Raw genomic sequence first — 21,973 nt, forward strand, 5'->3', positions numbered from 1 at the left:
ACTACAGTTCAGAAACTAGGACCATGAGAGCCGCTACCACTGCAAGCTTTTAACTGCTGTTAAACATGCTGTTAACACAGACTTTGGGCTCCATTGCTAAAAATGCTCCACTCTGGCAGTCCCTAGGATACAAACAGTCAGACACAACTAAATATTAAATTTGTCTGCTCATCAAGAAAATTTCCCAGTATGAGTTTTAAAGATTTAGTGGCATTTTTTTTGTCTTTTCTTTTTTATTGTCATACTGATATCAGTATTTATTTTGAGTAAAATGCATGATTGAGCATGTACCTACCTTATTACTGAAGGTTATTGTATATGGTTAGATTCTTATTAATGTCTGTAATGGATGAATGTGTTTTTAGCCAACCCCCGGGGTTCACAAACCAAATAGAGAAAAAGAAGCAGAAAGAGGGGTTTTTTTGGCTAATTATATTCAAAACAAGTTGGAATAACCATAACAAATAATACATTTACACAGCAAAGTAAAAAGTAGTTTAAAAACCCCTTGCATTCATAGCATTCAAGGTTCTGCTTTTTTTCCTCTATTTCAATCGACACAAGCACTTCTATTAATGCATCAAAAGATCCTGATAGGTTTTGAAACTTGATCTTTTTCATTGAAACCTTAAATATGTAATCCTTATAGTTTCTTATACCGACACTTTTCACCATAAAGTTTTCCTCAGGGGAGCTTGAGACACATAAATTGTAGGAAGACAGAGAATAAAGGATATTCACAATGTTTGACAGTGGGAAGTATTTCTAAGGGTAGTTAATTCCAAAATCAACTGCGAATTTAGCCTTCCCACATATTGTATATTATGAAAACATGTTTATGTAGAAGAAAAGCTCACTAGTTGCCATGCTTAACTAATGATTGATTGAAAGGTTAACATTGGACCTGTTTAAGTAGCTCCTTAAAATGTCCAAATACAGATGGGTCCTCTATAGCAGGGGTCCCCCCCCCCGCAGACTGACAGATGGGCCATGGCTCTGGCTCGTGCACCAGCGGGGTCTGGAGGAGGACCCTGCGGGGGGGAACGCACTGGCCAGAGCCAGGGGCCATGTCTCCCGGGGACATTGCAGGCTCACGGCGTTGGGCAAATTGTGTCTCTGGACACAACCAACCCAATTATAAAACTTTACAATTACTTACATCAAAGTTTTAAGTCATATCAATGACATGTACACATGTAAATTATTCCATTTTTCTTAAAGATGAAAACTGTTGTACAAAAACAGGATAAAACTACAATTTTTGTCCTATGGTGCAAAAAAAATTATTTACTCCAAACCTTTTTCAAACAGAATACTGCACAATTTCCTAAAGAAATTGTGTTTTTTTTTTTTTTTTGCAGTGGCTTCATGTCATCTCACTAGGACATGACAATCAGCAACAAAAGTTTCTATGAAACCTGAATATTCTTCTAGCACTGGACATGTGGAATAGGGCAGAGGTCCTCAACCCCCAATCCACAGCCTGACAGCTGGGCCGCGAGGGCACGGAGACCAGCAGTCCCCAACCTGTGATCCGCGGATACCGCTTGGGGAGGCATTAGCTAGAGCCCTGTATGTATCGCAGGCTCAGGGCCGTGGGTGGATTGTGTCTACCTGGACACAACCCACCCACTCTCCCATTGCAGGCTCAGACCTGCAGTGGGAGAGTGGGAGGGTTTTTGCATCATGACGTCACTCTGGGGGACCTTTCTTCCCCTTTTGAGTGACATGTGGCTCCCCGGCCATGCGCGGTCTTTTTTTTTTTTTTTTGCAGTGGCTTCATGTCATCTCACTAGGACATGACAATCAGCAACAAAAGTTTATACGAAACCTGAATATTCATCTAGCACTGGACATGTGGAATAGGGAAGAGGTCCTCAACCCCCGATCCACAGCCTGACAGCTGGGCCGCGAGGGCACGGAGACCAGCAGTCCCCAACCTGTGATCCGCGAATACCGCTTGGGGAGGCATTAGCTAGGGCCCTGTATGTATCGCAGGCTCAGGGCCGTGGGTGGATTGTGTCTACCTGGACACAACCCACCCACTCTCCCATTGCAGGCTCAGACCTGCGGTGGGAGAGTGGGAGGGTTTTTGCATCATGACGTCACTCTGGGGGACCTTTCTTCCCCTTTTGAGTGACATGTGGCTCCCCGGCCATGCGCGGTCCGGAGTCTGTGCTTTTAGTGGTCCGTGACGTGCAAAAAGTTGGAAACCACTGCTCTATAGGCAGTTCTTTTAGGGTTAAAAAGAGCTTGGGTCAATAGCACTGATAGCTAACAGCAGTTAACTCAGCCAGCATCTTCTTTTAGCCAGAGGATGCTAGAAGGGGTGATCGCATGTCTGACTGAGGTCAGTGCTTTTAGTTAAAAAGCCCCTTCTTTTTCTCCATTTACCTACCTTGTAAAACAACAAATGTTTGTGACAACCACTGTACATGCTTGCATATAAACTGATCCAAATATAAACCGGTCCAGATATAAATTGAAAACAGGAAAACTACATTGACTTCAGTATAAACCTACAGCAAAGAATGTGGCAGTCACTGCTTACATTAAAAACAGAAATGTCAATAGGTATTGAAAGTATTTTAAGTATTTTGTACTTTTGAGTTGGTTATAATGGGTCATTCTTAAATTAACTTTTGTGCTTTGTTGTTGACCCCCAATAAATGTCTCTGTGTCCTCATCCTTTTTCTGGCATTTTCAGGTCAAAAAAATCTTGGTTTATACTTGAGTATATACAGTAATTGGAATGACTTACAATCACCCTGTTCATCTTCACAGACAAATTATCTTAATGTTAAAGTTTATACAAATAAACAATTGTTTCAATCAACTCAAAAAGACAAAAGAACGGTAAAAAAAACATTTTAACATTCCTTGCTCATTTGTCAGCTTGTAATGGAAAGATTGAAAGAGAAATTATTAAATAAGTTTATCAAATAAAGCCTATTACATTTTTTAAAACAATGTATAAACTATTTTGGGTAGGTATATTAGTCATATAATTAATGCCAGGATAAATTATGTATACTTACTGCACTGTGCTACATTTGGGTATCAGGGGTACAATGACTTCTCTTTTTTACAGTTTTTACAGTTAACCATGGTCATTAGATAACTATATACTATAGTAGGGGTTTCCTTTAAATTGATCACTCCTCTCCTTCCTGCAAGTAAACATAAATACAAAAATTTCCCGCAGGAAAAGCATTTACTGACCAGCATCATTAAACTGTCCTTTTATGTGAAGTGTTACAGAAAACACTCGTCATTGTGTTCCATCTCACACTTGGCAGCAGGAACTCGCAACCTGACATTTCAGCTCCCAAGTGAACCGATGGGAGGCAAAGCATTAGCACCATCATACCCAAACAAAGCACCAGTGTCTTCCATACAAAGCCAGGCTCAGCTTGTCCTTTAGAAAAAAGATACAATCGGAAAGAGAGAGCTGGCTTTGCAAGTGACTGAATCACATCAACAGAAAACAAAATCTTGATAGCAATCCCAGAAAAACAAGAGAGACTTTTTTATGAAAAATTGAAATGGACGTTTCCAAATCTAACCCTGTAGGCTTCCTTTTTCCACTGAAGACAATATTTTTTTTGTTGATGTTAAAGCTACACACTTTTACTTAATTTTTTAAGGCATAGCTGAAATACACCACTACACCTCAATGTATGGAAACCTAACCTAACACAACTGATCGACCTACCAATCAAAACCTGACAGCCAAGGGATAGGGGTCTTCCTACAGTAAAAAAAACATTTTAACATTCCTTGCTCATTTGTCAGCTTGTAATGGAAAGATTGAAAGAGAAATTATTAAATAAGTTTATCAAATAAAGCCTATTACATTTTTTAAAACAATGTATAAACTATTTTGGGTAGGTATATTAGTCATATAATTAATGCCAGGATAAATTATGTATACTTACTGCACTGTGCTACATTTGGGTATCAGGGGTACAATGACTTCTCTTTTTTACAGTTTTTACAGTTAACCATGGTCATTAGATAACTATATACTATAGTAGGGGTTTCCTTTAAATTGATCACTCCTCTCCTTCCTGCAAGTAAACATAAATACAAAAATTTCCCGCAGGAAAAGCATTTACTGACCAGCATCATTAAACTGTCCTTTTATGTGAAGTGTTACAGAAAACACTCGTCATTGTGTTCCATCTCACACTTGGCAGCAGGAACTCGCAACCTGACATTTCAGCTCCCAAGTGAACCGATGGGAGGCAAAGCATTAGCACCATCATACCCAAACAAAGCACCAGTGTCTTCCATACAAAGCCAGGCTCAGCTTGTCCTTTAGAAAAAAGATACAATCGGAAAGAGAGAGCTGGCTTTGCAAGTGACTGAATCACATCAACAGAAAACAAAATCTTGATAGCAATCCCAGAAAAACAAGAGAGACTTTTTTATGAAAAATTGAAATGGACGTTTCCAAATCTAACCCTGTAGGCTTCCTTTTTCCACTGAAGACAATATTTTTTTTGTTGATGTTAAAGCTACACACTTTTACTTAATTTTTTAAGGCATAGCTGAAATACACCACTACACCTCAATGTATGGAAACCTAACCTAACACAACTGATCGACCTACCAATCAAAACCTGACAGCCAAGGGATAGGGGTCTTCCTACACGTCAATGTTACCTCCTAGACCAGGCTTTCTTGACCTTTTTACCATGGAGGAACCCTTGAAATAACTTTCAGGTTATAACAGAACCCTTACCCAATACCTGCTATATCCAAAGCTCAGAGTATATTAATGTGATGCTCAATGGGAAGAATTACATTTCTACCCACTGGGAATAATGTCATCTTTACAGATAAAAAAAATTTAATTACTGATAAGCAAGGTGTGTGTATGTAGGGAAGGGGTAAACATATAAAAAGTAAATTAAAATGCATGCTACCCCACATAAATTCCCTCTAAATAAGGTCTGTTTAGTTACATTTTGGAACCAGCAACTTTGACTAAATATATCTAATAAACAAAAGCTGCTCTTAAGAGACCTACCACTTCTGACAGGTTCAGGATATAGATCATTATTGTGCGAATTGGCAATACCCATATTGCAGGTGAATTATACCATATTACAGCAGCTAATACAGACTGGGAAAATATATATGTCTGCAGCACATATTCATAAATGGTATCAGCATCAAGTCAGGGTTCTGTATGCAGCATTGGCATATGATCCAAGGCCCTCTTTAGGCTTGTATATGCAGCGCTGGCTTACCTTTGAGAATCCTTCCCGGAGTTCCCAGGCAAGTACAGATAACACACAGTTGTTCACATAGCCCAACTGTACCTCATTTAGAAGGACTGTCCCTAATTTGCTGCCAAATCTATTGTCCCTCTTTAGCATCATTACAACGAAAGCAGTTTTTATGGGGCCCTATGCTAAGTGTTGGGCCCTTAGTATGGTCACCCAAGGCCAAGTTAATAAATTAATGTAAAATCTGATTTCACTGTCCTGTTTTCATTTTTTTGCTTTTGAAGGACCACGCCTTGTGATTGCCTCTGGTAAAAATATTGAGAAAGGCTAGTGTCTTCTACCACCATTTGACAAACCCATATATAGTATATATTTATATGGAGTATATTTACCCATAAGCCATGCACCTCCTACAATACAAATGTGTACCGCCAGTCAGGACCAACCTACATGACTGCTCCAAAAAATCTAAATATAGAAAGGGGACATTTTAACACTGACATATAAACATGAAATGAAAAACTGTATCTAAAGGATTGTGATGCTCAGTAAGCTGGAAACATAAAACATATGAACTGGTGGTAAATATGCTGGGGGTACTTTAGGTACTTTAGTTTCCACTTTTTTCCCTTCAAGGACATTTTAACATATAAATTACATTAGTTTTGTTGTACGTTAGTTAATTCTAAGGTTTAATATTACAATCCTCCAGGCAGTAATTAATTGGAGCAAATGCTGTGGGATAATTGTTCTAATTGCTTAATAAACAAAAATTCCTTCAAATGAGCTAGTCATTAGGACTAGAACCTTTTTGTTTGTTAGTTATCTTGTTGCTTTTTGTTCATTTTTGGGAGGTTTTTAAAAATCAACTAACCTTCTTCACCTTGAGCAGAGTTTCCCCTAAAATCTAATGGTAAGGTTTTAGTGGATTGTCAAGTGTAATATTATCTGTCAGTTTCAATTACTATGAACTCATGCCATGCAAAAATTGCAGTCCTTCAATGTTATTTAGAAAAGTGAATTTATAGGTATTTATCTGATTTATGGATTACTAAATTTAAGATAAAAAGATCAAATGCAAAAACTTTATTTTGAATATGTTATATGTTGAGTTTTCATATATATATTTATTATTCACTTACAGGCAGTGAGCTCCAGGCAGAAATAGCCTCTTTCTGCAGACTCAAGTCCGCTTCTATTTTAAAACCGGTCCATAGAGTTAGGGAGATCAGATTATATACCCCTTTTCCTTTTTCTAGCAGAGGTGTTTTAGGATTAGTCACATATATGGTAATTGTCAACAAACACTCAACAACGTGTATGTGAATGTTTTCATTTATTTTAGTCATTGTATATCTAGTAGCAGTTAGTCACTCTTAGTTGGGTGTATGTGTTTCTTATGTTTAAGATGTTTCACAGCCTTCCAAATAGTTACACCAGTTCTACCAGTGTAGGAAAATACCCCAGCAAACACCTATGCAGACTTCCTGACACCAAGGATGGGATTATGTTAATAGAACAGGATGGTTCAACTAATTTCACAACTCTTGGTCTTGGTCAATCAACATCTGCATTGTCACATTTAATGGAGATTGGATAAAGGTAAACAGCACAGCACAGCACAATCACCTTCATTAAGTTATCATGAAATATGGCAATACAGATGTTTGGTGTTCATTTGAAGGTCTAACACCTATGCAGACTTCCTGATAACAAGGGTGGGATTATGTTAATAGACTTGGGTGGTTCAACAAATGTTATACCTCTTGGTCAGGGGTGCCCACACTTTTTTGGGTTTCAAGCTACTTTTAAAATGACCAAGTCAAAATGATCTACCAACAAGAAAAATGCTAAACATATATTTATTTATATATATATACCGAGTATGACACAGAAGTGACTGGAGCTAATGAGACATTGACAGAACATTGCACAGACATTGCACTACAAGACTATAGTGACAAGAAAGCTACAGCTCACCTGACATTGGAGAATGACGTGCTACACAAGAAAAAGAACTGCTAATCTGTACAAAGGTATCTCGGTAATTGAACCCAGACCCCGAGCCTGAACTGACTTGGCCGCACAGCACTGCTCACCTCAGACTGCCCTCCCGCCCTCTCTGCCTCCATCCCCACTGTAACGCACGCACTGAAAGACATCCCCAGCATCCCCATAGACGTGTCATTAATACATCCTATATTTAATGTTTTTATAAAAAATTAAAGATGCATATAAAAACAATGCTATAAGCACAGTAACTCAGTGGTTAGCACACTGGTCTTTGCTGCACTAGGTCCCAGGTTCGAATCTTGGCCAGGACTCTATCTGCTAGGAGTTTGCAGGTTCTCCTCATCTAAATATAGAAAGGGGACATTTTAACACTGACATATAAACATGAAATGAAAAACTGTATCTAAAGGATTGTGATGCTCAGTAAGCTGGAAACATAAAACATATGAACTGGTGGTAAATATGCTGGGGGTACTTTAGGTACTTTAGTTTCCACTTTTTTCCCTTCAAGGACATTTTAACATATAAATTACATTAGTTTTGTTGTACGTTAGTTAATTCTAAGGTTTAATATTACAATCCTCCAGGCAGTAATTAATTGGAGCAAATGCTGTGGGATAATTGTTCTAATTGCTTAATAAACAAAAATTCCTTCAAATGAGCTAGTCATTAGGACTAGAACCTTTTTGTTTGTTAGTTATCTTGTTGCTTTTTGTTCATTTTTGGGAGGTTTTTAAAAATCAACTAACCTTCTTCACCTTGAGCAGAGTTTCCCCTAAAATCTAATGGTAAGGTTTTAGTGGATTGTCAAGTGTAATATTATCTGTCAGTTTCAATTACTATGAACTCATGCCATGCAAAAATTGCAGTCCTTCAATGTTATTTAGAAAAGTGAATTTATAGGTATTTATCTGATTTATGGATTACTAAATTTAAGATAAAAAGATCAAATGCAAAAACTTTATTTTGAATATGTTATATGTTGAGTTTTCATATATATATTTATTATTCACTTACAGGCAGTGAGCTCCAGGCAGAAATAGCCTCTTTCTGCAGACTCAAGTCCGCTTCTATTTTAAAACCGGTCCATAGAGTTAGGGAGATCAGATTATATACCCCTTTTCCTTTTTCTAGCAGAGGTGTTTTAGGATTAGTCACATATATGGTAATTGTCAACAAACACTCAACAACGTGTATGTGAATGTTTTCATTTATTTTAGTCATTGTATATCTAGTAGCAGTTAGTCACTCTTAGTTGGGTGTATGTGTTTCTTATGTTTAAGATGTTTCACAGCCTTCCAAATAGTTACACCAGTTCTACCAGTGTAGGAAAATACCCCAGCAAACACCTATGCAGACTTCCTGACACCAAGGATGGGATTATGTTAATAGAACAGGATGGTTCAACTAATTTCACAACTCTTGGTCTTGGTCAATCAACATCTGCATTGTCACATTTAATGGAGATTGGATAAAGGTGCACAGCACAGCACAATCACCTTCATTAAGTTATCATGAAATATGGCAATACAGATGTTTGGTGTTCATTTGAAGGTCTAACACCTATGCAGACTTCCTGATAACAAGGGTGGGATTATGTTAATAGACTTGGGTGGTTCAACAAATGTTTTACCTCTTGGTCAGGGGTGCCCACACTTTTTTGGGTTTCAAGCTACTTTTAAAATGACCAAGTCAAAATGATCTACCAACAAGAAAAATGCTAAACATATATTTATTTATATATATATACCGAGTATGACACAGAAGTGACTGGAGCTAATGAGACATTGACAGAACATTGCACAGACATTGCACTACAAGACTATAGTGACAAGAAAGCTACAGCTCACCTGACATTGGAGAATGACGTGCTACACAAGAAAAAGAACTGCTAATCTGTACAAAGGTATCTCGGTAATTGAACCCAGACCCCGAGCCTGAACTGACTTGGCCGCACAGCACTGCTCACCTCAGACTGCCCTCCCGCCCTCTCTGCCTCCATCCCCACTGTAACGCACGCACTGAAAGACATCCCCAGCATCCCCATAGACGTGTCATTAATACATCCTATATTTAATGTTTTTATAAAAAATTAAAGATGCATATAAAAACAATGCTATAAGCACAGTAACTCAGTGGTTAGCACACTGGTCTTTGCTGCACTAGGTCCCAGGTTCGAATCTTGGCCAGGACTCTATCTGCTAGGAGTTTGCAGGTTCTCCTCCTGTCTGCGTCAGTTTGCTCTGGGCACTCCAGTTTCCTCCCACATTACAAAAACATGAGGTTAGGTTAGTTGGCTTCCCCCCAAAATAGACCTTGGACTGTGATAATGACATATGACTATGGTAGGGACATTAGATTGTGAGCTCCTCCGAGGGACAGCTAGTGACACGACTATGGGGTTTGTACAGCACTGTGCAATACGTCGGCACTATACAAATACCGTGTTATAGTAATAATATTATTATTATAATAAAACATATCCCTTATTGCATTACAAAGTTTAAAAAAAAAACACAACATTGACTAAAAGATTTTTACATTTTATTTTAATACTTTAAAGCTCTGCTTAAATGATCATTGCACGTTTTGAATCTCAACACTGGGTTGGTTTTATTTTCCAGCAATGTTTTACGTTAGAAAGAAATATTTTTCCCTAGTTAAAACAAAGTACCATTCAAGAAAAAATAGATTTTATGCTTGTAAGTAAAACATTTGTTTATCAGTAAAAAGTAATAAATAAGTTTGTATAGTACTGCAAGGCACTATACGACACAGTAAAATCTGCAGAATTGATTCTTCTATATATATGTACACAATATAGTAGCCCAAAGAAATGGTCGATCTGTACATTCTGGTCATTTTTCTATTGATCATCAAGCAATATTTTGTAAGCCTGCAGGGAATATGTAAGCCTGTTCTATGTACCTGGAAGCGTTTTGTCATTTTATGTGATTTTATGGGGTTTAAAATGTGCCATATTTTTCAGCAGGGAATACCATTTGGGTTTATGAAAAGACTTTCTGCAGTAATGAATTTCCAGAGGTTCACAGACCTGTAAGTCATATAGTAACAGACAGCTAACACTATGTTAAACTGTATGTAAACTATAACTAAATTACAAGAAATTTGCTGTAAAAAATGTATATCATATACAATTACTATATTGTTTTTGTAATACTACTTTCATGAGTGAACATATATCTTGAGTGAGTGAACATATAACTATAAACTTTCAGGTCTTCAGGGAACTCGGGATAATATTACTATACCCACAGCTCACAGTACATTAGAGTGGTGGTCAGTGGGAAGAATGCTTCTTACTTTGCTGGCCATTGGGAAGAATGTCACCCTACTGATGGCCAAAAAGATCATTCTTGTCAGTGAAAATGACCTAAGAGGCACAAATTGCTCTTAGCTGATGGAACCCCTAGCAATCTTTAGAGAAACACTAATCTATGCAATGGATGCATCATTTTTGTTTTGTTGTTGGGTGATTTCCTAATGGTGGCAAAATTAGACCACGCCCGAGCAATGTGCGATTGCCACCCTCAGGCATAAGCAAAGGTAAACCAATCAGTCCAATCATATATAATAATTTAGGCTACATTTTCTGATTATTTTTATAACCATGATTTTTTTTAATTAGCATCCACATTTGTGAACAGCTATAGCTAATGTAGTGCTACGGAGGTAAACCAGCTAACATCTTCTCTAAAAAAACATATTCTCTTTCAGAGATCAGCATGCATTTTACCAATTACTTTCTTTGAAGCAGAAAAGGTGATATAATGATGTTACAGCCAAAGTCACATTTGACACAATGAAGTCAATTCTCTCCAGAGCTCTCATTAGTTCCACATCAATGAGGTTACACACGACTATTAGAGCACATGACATAGAAGGTCACAGTCATCCAGTAGTGTCTGTTATGTCTCTATGTTGGGTAGAAGACGCATTAGCAATGCATGCAATATATGTACATATATTCCAAAATTAGTGTATAAAGGTCATTATGTTTAATAATTGAAGGAAAGGAACACTAGAAAAAAATGCTTCTAGCAGCCAATGGGAAGCTTGGGCACTAACCAGCCCACCCACATTCCGTGAGCCGACATCTGCCAATGCCACCACTGCTACAAGACCATTTGATTATATTTCACAAGCAAGTAAAATAGTAGTGATTCTAAGCAATTTCTATCTCAGTAGTATGAGCTGTAAAAACCATTGTGGTTGCTATAGGCTTTTTGAGCACTGCTCTTTGCCATATGCAACACGTACATGTAACCAAATGTGTTTGTAAAGAGCTGGGAGTAGTTGAAATCCCTGTCCCCCTGCACCCTACTAGAGTTTTCCCTTCACATCCTCTCCTAACTGGAAATGAGTATATGGCTAGTTGTAGACATGCTGTAAACCTAACACACTTAACTGCGCTCCTAACTGCAGTGGTTGGGAACCATTTTGTGCATGTGTTTGCAAGTGGTGTAACTTGTTGGTGGGTGTTGGCTCTTATCTTTGCTTAGAGTAAGTTTTGTTTTAGAACATATTGTGTAGATATAGAGGAAAGAAAGAGGTTTAAGGCTCAGAGTTTTTGTGCAAAAAGTCAAGTGTGTATTTTGTAGTTAATACATACAACAGTGGCACAAAGTAATTTTTTCTACCATATATCAAATTGCCTGTTATCATCACAGGGTTTGGATATTTTTCCTGTATGTATTATATATACAAGTGTGTATTTTGTATTAACTACAAAATACACACTTGACTTTTTGCACAAAAACTCTGAGCCTTAAACCTTTTTCTTTCCTCTATATCTACACAATACCTTTGCAGGTGGTGGTTGCATTTGCACTGAGATTAGGGGCGCAGTTCCTGGATGCACAATCTTGTTTCTGACCACCCTTGAAAAGCAACCTGCTTCCACCGACTTCCATGAGGACCTAACTGCAGTGAACCCAGTTGCACGCTGTTGCATTTTGATTGTTGCTGAAGGACTGGAGATAGCCCATAGTCCCTTGCAGTGGGGTGAACCCCAACACAACTGCACCCAACTACACAATAGTGTTCTTCAAATATTGCAAATTACTTACGTCTGGATGCATTACCAGTTGAAAAGGGGCACCCGAAAGAGTCTTACCATGTGATTTTAGACACCAAATCTGAAATAGGCTTTAATTTTTCTAAACTTTAATTATAGAAAGTATAGTATACCAATTGGAGGATTATGGCTGTGATGACAGCTCTGAATATTGTGTTTTCCATTACTTTAGGTCAGCTCAGACCTGCAGCAGGATCAAGTGATCCTGAGCGGCTCCAGATCGCTGGCACCTTGCCAGCCGCCCAATCATGTGCACCACAGTGCTGGTTCTTAAAGAGGCATTTGATGGCGAACTGTAGTAAGCAGTACCACCCCTGTTCATTCTCAAGTGGGCTGCTGCTAGTGGAAACTACATTTAGCACTTATCCCTGGGGCAGGGGTTCACTGGTTTAAGGATGCAGTAAAAGTACTTTACCTTTACTGCCAGTCTGAACCTAGCCTTGGTGACAATGAGCTCAGGACAAATGAAATGGTTTAATCCCCCCACTGGGGACAAAATCAGCTAAGACAACAATCAACAAAGGGTCTAACTTCCCTACTTTACCCCTAAAAAATGCCTTTACAAAAAAGGTACAGGCATGCCGACTTCTACACACTAGATTTCCTTGTTAATGACGCAAAGTACACTTGTGAGACTTTACCTAATCCATTAAAGCTATGCATATAAATGACTAATCCAATTACTTATTACAGCATTAGGGCTTCCTCTAGCAGCATTTGTAAAGCCGAGCAAAATCCACTGGAGATTTATATTTATAATTCATGTTCTCTGGGAGCTGCAGATGGTGATCCGAATTTGATGGATGGTGCATTGGAACCACACAAAAGTGGCAAATGTGTGGGATGCAGCAATATTCTATGATGTATTCATGCAAGGGTATGTTAGGCAATGGTCATTCGGATTTGAATTTCAAGAAAAGTGCTCACATATGGTCACTGGTCAACCACCTTGAAGATGTTAGATGTGAATGGAGAATGAATTGGTATCCATCCTTACAGTGTTTCTTAGTTTTCGATAGAGCCTGGAAAGATAAGAACCCTTGTTAAGTTTCTAGTGCCATCTGGTGCTCTGTGGGGAAATTTTCCATCACTTCCTGTCCTGCTGTCCGGAAGGAACCGGAAGGAACAGGACAGGAAGTGAGAGGAACACAGAAGCAACAGAAAGCAGAATGGAATCCCTGCCCAACTTTTAGTTCTGTGTGCTGCCTTGACGAAAGCAACCATTGCCCTCCAAACATGGTTACTGTGTGCCCTCTATTACGGTAAAGAGATTTTTCCAAATTTTTGATGAGGTGTCACTGTTGTCATGCACCACACATTTACTTGTTGTGTGGGAAAGTATTTTGTGATTTGCCATTGTTATTTCGATATGCACCCTGTGCAGAATTTTCCATACTTCCTGTAACTGTTATCATCATTATTGAAAGTAATAGAAAATATCAGTGATATAGCCCCAGATAGGGGTTCTAAACATTCATACAGGTGTTAGCATTTTTATACCTGAAAATCTAACGTCAGTATGAGTGTCCAACATTGTCACCACACCTAATTCCTAAATGATTGTCCACTATTGTAGTCCCCGCAATGGGGTACAATACTTTTAAAATCCAGAAACATATGCCTGTGCTGCCTAACTATGTATACATACTCAAATATATTATTTTCTGTTTTATCGTGAAATCTCCCTCCTAAGCAGCCATGGCATATGTATCTGATCTTTATGTATCATATATTTTAGGCATCACCGGCAGCGCATCTGATTCTATTAGACGGAAAGCTCCCAGCATGATTTTTTGCCTAATTACAAGTCTTGCCATCCTAATTAATAGGTAGTTAAGTTTCCTATTTCCGTGTCTTACGAAAACTCAAGACAGAAATCTGGAGGGAAAAACCGAGTCATATAACCGTTAAGAGCAACAGATCCCTGCAGAAAAAAAACAGGAGGGAAAGTTTTAAGTCAAAGATTTCGGTATGATTTCCTGGAAAAAGACACGGCAGCCTTATCACACATCAGTTCACTGGAACAGGGAGTTATATGGTTACTCTGACATTCAACAGAGTCAGAAATCTAACATCCAGATTTAATTATATTCATTATGGGTTATTATATTGGGTAGGAAATTGGATTTTAGATACTTGGGAATATATAACAGTATATACTATGTATCAATGGGAAACAGATACAAAACATAGGCACTGCCAATCTATATAGAATTCATGATTTTAATACATATATATATATATATATATATATATATAGTGTAAAAAAAATATTTATGAAAAAAATGGTAATAATATAATATTATGTATTAATAATAATTACATATTTTGATGCATTTACGTATGTCTTTATTGTATTGTGTCATAGTTCCATGTGTGTGTATTTTATATACCATGAACAGAAAATCTCCTTCTAGTGCAGTATTTCTCAACCAGGGTTCCTTCAGAGTTTGCTAGGGGTTCCTTGAGCAAAAAATATTTTGTTCTATCTGCGCTATCTGTAACGGTGACATTCGTCCAATGGCCAACAATGTAAGAGGCATTCTACTACTGACCGCCACACTAATATACTGTGATCTGTGGATATAGTAATAAAAGAAGGGGTTCCCTAAAGACCTGAACGTTATATAAATGGTTACCCATGTTAAAAATCAAGAAACACTTTTGTAGTAGCTATTTTCATGCCGGGCAGGTCAGTTAGCACCATTTGTCTAACAACTGCTGAGCTAAAACGAACTATAGACAGCTCGATCAGTCATTGAGTATTGCATTTTAAAGTTCATCTGAAGTCCCCTTTTTTTAGTTTTAGGATGGTGAAATATCGTATTGTCTGTCTGTGATCTGGTGAGGGAAATTACCTATTATGTTCTAATGACCATTATCTTCATCAGGACTAAATTTTTTTTACTATCTCCAAATACAATAAAAATAAGGTTTGGCTTTGGATAAAAAAAAATAGGCCAGTTATTACATAAGTGTTGAACTAGAGAATACTACAAATGAATAATTGTTGTAACCATGGGATTGACCCCTGCAGATTAATATTTTAGATCAGGACAGAAGTTCACATTCCAGCTTTATCTGTTCATTAGGTGATCCTGTGCACTGTTATACAGATACAGGCTCTAGTATGGTACCCAGACTGCAGGAAGTTATTATCTGGGATGAGAATTGATCCTCTCCTCCTATAATAGGCGATTTCAGAGAAATAAGAATAACCATAAAAAGCAAACTGAATGTGTGAATGACAAACATTATACAAGATTCCTACTCACCATCCTCCTTCTCATCAAACACTGGTCTCTTGGAGGAAGTGTTAGCCCCCATCCTCTTTTTCCACTTGTTCCAGTGAAACATTGATGCAGAGGTCGAGATAGCATTCCCTATCTCCTGGAAATATAAGACAGCAATGCCAGGAACCCAACCCCAAGAAGACTCATCAATTCTTCATCCTGGGATTCTATGGTGTGCAAAGGCTACTCACATCCTCAGCAGCAGCACCATGGTGAAGGTGGCAGAGCTAATCTGCAGCCAAGCAGAGATGGCCAGGCACTGGCATGGGAAGAAGTACCGAGCTGCTGCTGCTGCTTTCTCTTAACTAGATCTCTCATACATGATTCCAGCATGCTGCTTCTCTCCTTGTACTGGGCTTTAATAGCAATATGAGCCAACAGGAGGCCTGTTTGCGCCACCGCCTGGTAGAATTGAGCATTGCACGTGCAGAAAAAGCAAGACGATTTTGAAAAGATCTGCTTTTATTTCTGTAGATTTAATGTACAACTTTTATAGGTTAGCTTTGCATTTTATACAAACTGAAGCTTGAAATGATACCCCTGGGAATATTTTATTGTTTTTGCAAAGATTCGTTAATAAAACAATAGCGGATTTGTTCGATCAATGATTCATTAATAGATGTTACCGACTTGCCATTTGCATCTGTAAAAACAGAACTAAGAATCTGTACATTAAATTTTATTTAAAGTCCAAACATGTATTCTATCATGAGCCAAATGGTAAAGAAGTGGTGTTGTCTTCTTTGTTTTCTGATTGTCTGTTTATGATGTCAGATTTATAGGAGGAAGAATTGAATTAGTTGAACATTGCACTGTAAATAATATAAATTGAGAATCAGAAGCTGCTTTTACTTAGAGTAGGCGATCTTCACTTTTTCTTTTTGTCTGTTCTTTTAAATAGTGATCAATGGTCATCATAGACTGCAGCACAATTGCCACTTCAAGATTAATAATCAGGGTGGCTGAACCAACACCACTCTGGTTGCATATGATGTTCTTCCAAAGCAGTGAAAGCTTATTGGTGAAAGTTGGCAACCAGGCACCCCAAACAAACTCCACCAATGCACTCAGTGCAAAGCAGCAATTTACAGTTGTGTTGTGTGCATTGAAAACTGCAACAAGCCCTACATCTGTGTACAATGTGGCATCTCAATCAATGTCAAATGAATGCCCAACTGCAAAGCCTATATATTGCAAACCTATAGTGGACGTGGGCTTCTAGGGACAATTGTTACGTTTTAAGTTCAGGTTCAGAGGTTTAGGTCTGCTTAAAGAATCAGAATAAGGGGAAGTTAAATTAGATACATATAAATTTACAAATATTTTACACTTTTATTTTCTATTCTTAGAAACCTGATCACCACTTTTTCAATGTCATTATTTCTTTTATGAAAGTTGGAACTGGCTTTGTCTCCTGGTTAAGCTTGTAAAAGTGGAGAATAAAAGTACTGTAATACCTCTAAAGTAGTGATCAGAAGCTCCATTCACCCTTCACATTCTAAAATGGCAAATATCTGCAAACGTGGCAACCACAGTATTTAAAAACCAAACCACCACTGATCCCTATTTTGGCCAATGACATTTTCAGCTTTCAATGTAAGGAACTGTATTTGGACATTTCTCCACTTTCTCTGGATTTAATACTTTTAGCCATTGGTTTACCATAAACTGAAGAAAGTAAGGAATTTCATACTTTTTTTTTTGCAGAGCAAAATGACAGCTCATACCAATCCACCTGTCAGTACCTACAAAGTGTTGAAGGCATCTTGCTCCTCTTCAGGTGATTTTTTTGACCTGGTGATTGGTGGCTCAGGCCCAAGCACAGCATCTAGGGTGGAGGTTATAGTCTGCCCTATACAGGTAGTCCCCGAGTTAAGAACACCCGACATATGAACGACTAGATACGAACAAGGCTTCCCTGCTCGTTCCTGTGCAGGATGGAGGCTTCGCATTACTTGCATAGAAAATCTTTTGCTGTTCTGCAAGCTCTTGTAATTTGTTTCGAATGACCAAGGCAAACCCTGCAGTTTTTTCTTTTTGTATTTCAAAGCACAGCTTGCCCCAAAAATGTATTGAATCTATGCTCCATATAGTTTTTTTGCTTTATTTTTTTGCTTTGTTTGTGATTACCCCATGCCCTAATAATATGTTGAGACAAACATCTGTCCTAATTGCATTCATTAAAATAATGTACCTGTTCCAACTTACATAGTGATAGGGGAAGAGGAAAATCTAATACATGGTACCAGCATCAGAGCATTGATTGTGGGTGTCTCTGAAAAGCAAGCTGTTCCTATTATTAGTTTGCAGACACAGGCTGCTTCCATATGGGCAGCTTATAGAAAAAAATGTCAGATTGTAGTTCCCTAGTAGTAAACTCTACATAAAGTAATCGTAAAGATTATTTAAGGTGCCATTTCTAAAAAATACTGCTTGCCTGGTTGGTGTTCTCATGACTTTAATACAGATATCCAGGTTTTAACAGTGCTGTAGGAAGGAAACTTCTCCCCCAGTGTTTGTGACATCTCAGTGTGAATGTATTTTACTGACTTTCCCTGGAGAAACAAAAACTTCATGACGGCCAGTAACTCCAACAACATGAGTCTTGCTTGTGCCTCTGCCATCACAGCTTCTTACCAAAAAAAAAAACAGTTTTAACAATCACAAAGACCTGATATTTGCACAGTTACATACTAAGATATTAGGCTGTCATATGCCCCCACACTAATTGTTCTATTTCATCTGGAAGGGGGCAAAGCCAGGAACTTCTCAGCACCCCCTCGTATAAATACAGTTTATTCATAATAATAATAAAGTAGCATTTTCTGGAAACATGGAAAAGAATGAACCATATGTGGAACCAGAGGTAGGAGTAGTTTCCACCCAAGGCACAGAATGTAAAGCTTGGTAGAATCTTAAGCTTTTGATGACTCTACTGTGTGCAAATGACAAGCTGACAGATAATAAAGATGAAGTGCAAAATCAATGAACAAAAGTGGAATCTGTAAACAGGCAAAGATGGCAGATGGAGGTCTGCAGGAAGAGTTGTAAGAAATAGAAAAGGTAGGGGCAGACAGGTGAACAGTTATAAAGGAAAAAGCTAAAGATTTCATAGAAAGTCATAACTCACATATATCTAAATTCTCACCAAAATTAATACAGTGTATTCAGCACATTTTATTCATTAGATTATTAGATTGTCATAGGTACGTTGATCACGCACTGCAGTTCTCTACTGCAACCAACAGATGGTGTCTGCATTCACACTTCTAGCAGAGCAATGATAAACCAATGAAAGAAAGTCAAGTGTAGGTTGTAGCTCCATAGATGGAAGACTTTTGAACAGTAGCCACTGATTCCTATTGCACAATTTAAAATAAACCTGAAATAGACATTTCCAAACAAGCAGTAAATTACCTTTTAATGAAACCATCATTGACCTTTATAGCTACAGGTACTGTGAAGTAATTTATCCCCAATTTTCTCAGCAGAGGCACTGACTTTTGAATAATTGATTAGCAGCAGGTTTATCTAACCCTTTTCTTTCTCCCAACAGTGATTCGGAAGTCTTTCAGTCTTTGCAACTTTCTAATTGGTCTCAATCTCCAGATGGTAAAAATCAACCAGAACCCAAATGTAATGCCTCTGCACTGTTTGGACTAAATCCCAAATTGAACTAGAACCCAAATTTAGTGCCTCTGATACTTCTTTTACAGGTAATCCCCGGGTTATATATGGGATAGGGACTGTAGGTTTGTTCTTAAGTTGAATTTGTATGTAAATCGGAACAGGTACATTATTTTAATAAATGCAATTAGGACAAATGTTTGTCTCAACATATTATTAGGCAGTGTGGTGTCAATTACTGTATAAAATCCTCACTGTGAGCTAATCACAAACAAAGCAAAAAAGAAAAAAACTTTATGTAGCCTAGACATTTATTAACTTGTGGAGCAAGCTGTGCTTTGATGTGCAAAAAGAAACAACTGCGGAGTTTGTCTAGGTAATTAAAGAGTTACAAGAGCTTGCAGAACAGCAAAATACTTCTGCAAGTCATGCAAACTGCCCCCTTCCCCCCCATCAATCCTCTGTTCTGCACATGAACTAGCAGGGAAGCCCCATACGTATCTAGGAGTCGTCCGTATGTTGGATGTACTTAACTCGGGGACTACCTGTATTTAATTAAAAGTATAATTCTGTTTTGCACATTGCAGTCCAAATCACTCACAGAAAAAAGATAACAGTATGGCTTAGCAAAATTGATATTTATGTCTTAGTTTTTCTGTTACATATGAATGTGGAAACTTTGGACACCAATACTCACTCTAGAATGGTGGACACTGCTTTTATTATGTATTTATGGTTGAAGTCTTTATCACTATTCTGACCTAAATTTTTGTATCACAGTTTTGGACTGTGACACACACACATCCCCACACATTAGATGTGAATCTCAGCGCTAGACAGTACATAATACCATCAAAATAGCTGACATTTGAGTGGTGAATCACCTATTTAATGAAGATGAGCAATAAAGTCTGAATATATCAACCTCTGCTTTTCTTTACTTGTTTTGAATGCTTTCATCTATGACATAAAGTAAAGAATAAATCAAAGGCAACCATTTAACACTTAACACTAACCGATGTGCAATAGAACAGATGAAAAGACATGGGACTAATATTGTAAATTGTAATCACCTGCTTGAGCTGACAACGTTATACTGGGATTTTATTGTTTATCATTCTTAATCCCAATTAATTTCAAGGCCAAAATTTTACATAGCCCTGCTGAAGTGGTCACTTTGAACTCCTGAAGCGTGTTGACCTCTCAACATTTGTGCCTATTATTTTCTGTAACATTTTCCTTTTACTTAAGGGACCCCTAGAAGTCTCCTGTGTTTGTAATCTGCCCAACAAAGCATTTTGTACATTTTAAAAAGGTTTATAGGTTGATTGTAATAATAATTCACATTTAGAGTCAGTACCCTTACTCATAAATCATGTGCCTGTTCCATTCTTTCCACAATGCTTATGGTACATCGTACATGAAGCAGATAAGAAGAAGCTTTCTTTATATCCAGGAGCACGTTTTTGTTTGTTTTTTTCATGCAGAATTACCCAACTGAGACAATTATCGATACAGAGCTAGGGTTCAATTCTAGGATTTAAATGGGTGGATGGCAGGTAAATAAATAGAAACACGATCAATGTATGTGTCTTTTTTATGAAGAGTTCTAAAAAAAAAATAAAAATAAAAGAACTATATCACATGGACAAACAAAGCAAATAGTTGTTATTGGTTTAAAATGCTGATAACATAACTCACTTTCAGCATTCACTGACCATAGTATAAATATTGGCTTTGAAATAATTTATATTTGCTCATAACCTTATCAACTATGAAAGCCATGTGGCAACATATACCCATACATTACCCTTTACAGGCTTTCAAGGAAAGAATATAATAAATACTAAACTGAATTGGGAACTATGATTTGCATTATTTAACATTAAATACAAGGAGCTCTTTATAAACATTTGACATCTATCATGAGGACGGAAAGGTGCCCTGGGCTTTATGGGATGAGTCAACAAATCAAGTGGGCCTGATGTACTCTAGATACACACTAGTCAGATAGGAACACTGTTACTAATCCAAGGTATTATGTATCATGATTTGAGTACATCAAGCAAACCTTTTTTTTTCCAATCTCCAACAGCCTGTGTTCTGAGAACAGCTATTTCCAAACCTGCTGCTGAAAGTTCGGCTTTGGTTAGCATATCCTTTTGCCAATTTGAACGTACAGCCCTAAATTCCATTTTTACTGGCCATCAGATGATATCAGCTTTTTTCATTTCCCTATTCCTGACTGTGTTTATACTCTCTAACCAGTTTAAGGTCCACATTAACTTTTAATTTTCCATAAATTGCCTAAATACATTGAGATGCATCAAACTTAAGTGTATGCAAGGGTGCACCTTTTTCTTTCCTTACCAGTCATATGCTAAATAGAATGGCCTGTGTCCTGCCAGCATGCTGCAGAATTCAATCCTCGCTCACTGGGCCTGATTTATTTAACCTCTCCAAGCCTCGAGAGGATTTACTTTCATCAGTGAACCTGGAACAATTTTTTTAAAGGACATCTACTATTTGATAGCAAATGTTTTCTATCCTGTACCAGATCCAATCCAGGTTTGCTGGTTCACCCAGGTTCACTGATGTAAGTGTATCCTCTCCAGCCTTGGAGAGCTTTCACAAATCAGGCCCACTGTGTAGAAGCAGTAATAACTTTGCAAAGGTCTTAAATGATGCTTCTGAATGCTTCAGAA

The 21,973-nt window shown here is 37.8% G+C and overlaps 1 protein-coding gene across 1 annotated transcript in view; it reads right to left on the reverse strand.

The window, feature by feature from the left end:
• Nucleotides 1-15,973, reverse strand: part of STK32C (serine/threonine kinase 32C) — a 150,695-nt gene extending 134,722 nt beyond the window's left edge. The window contains exon 1 of the mRNA XM_072423250.1: nt 15,624-15,973. Within this exon, the coding sequence (XP_072279351.1) occupies nt 15,624-15,705 (82 nt within the window). The 5' untranslated portion in view covers nt 15,706-15,973. The remainder of the gene's footprint in view (nt 1-15,623) is intronic.
• Nucleotides 15,974-21,973: the final 6,000 nt, after the last annotated feature.

Source organism: Pyxicephalus adspersus, chromosome 10 (genome assembly GCF_032062135.1).
Source record: "Pyxicephalus adspersus chromosome 10, UCB_Pads_2.0, whole genome shotgun sequence".
Classification (NCBI taxonomy): Eukaryota; Metazoa; Chordata; class Amphibia; order Anura; family Pyxicephalidae; genus Pyxicephalus; species Pyxicephalus adspersus.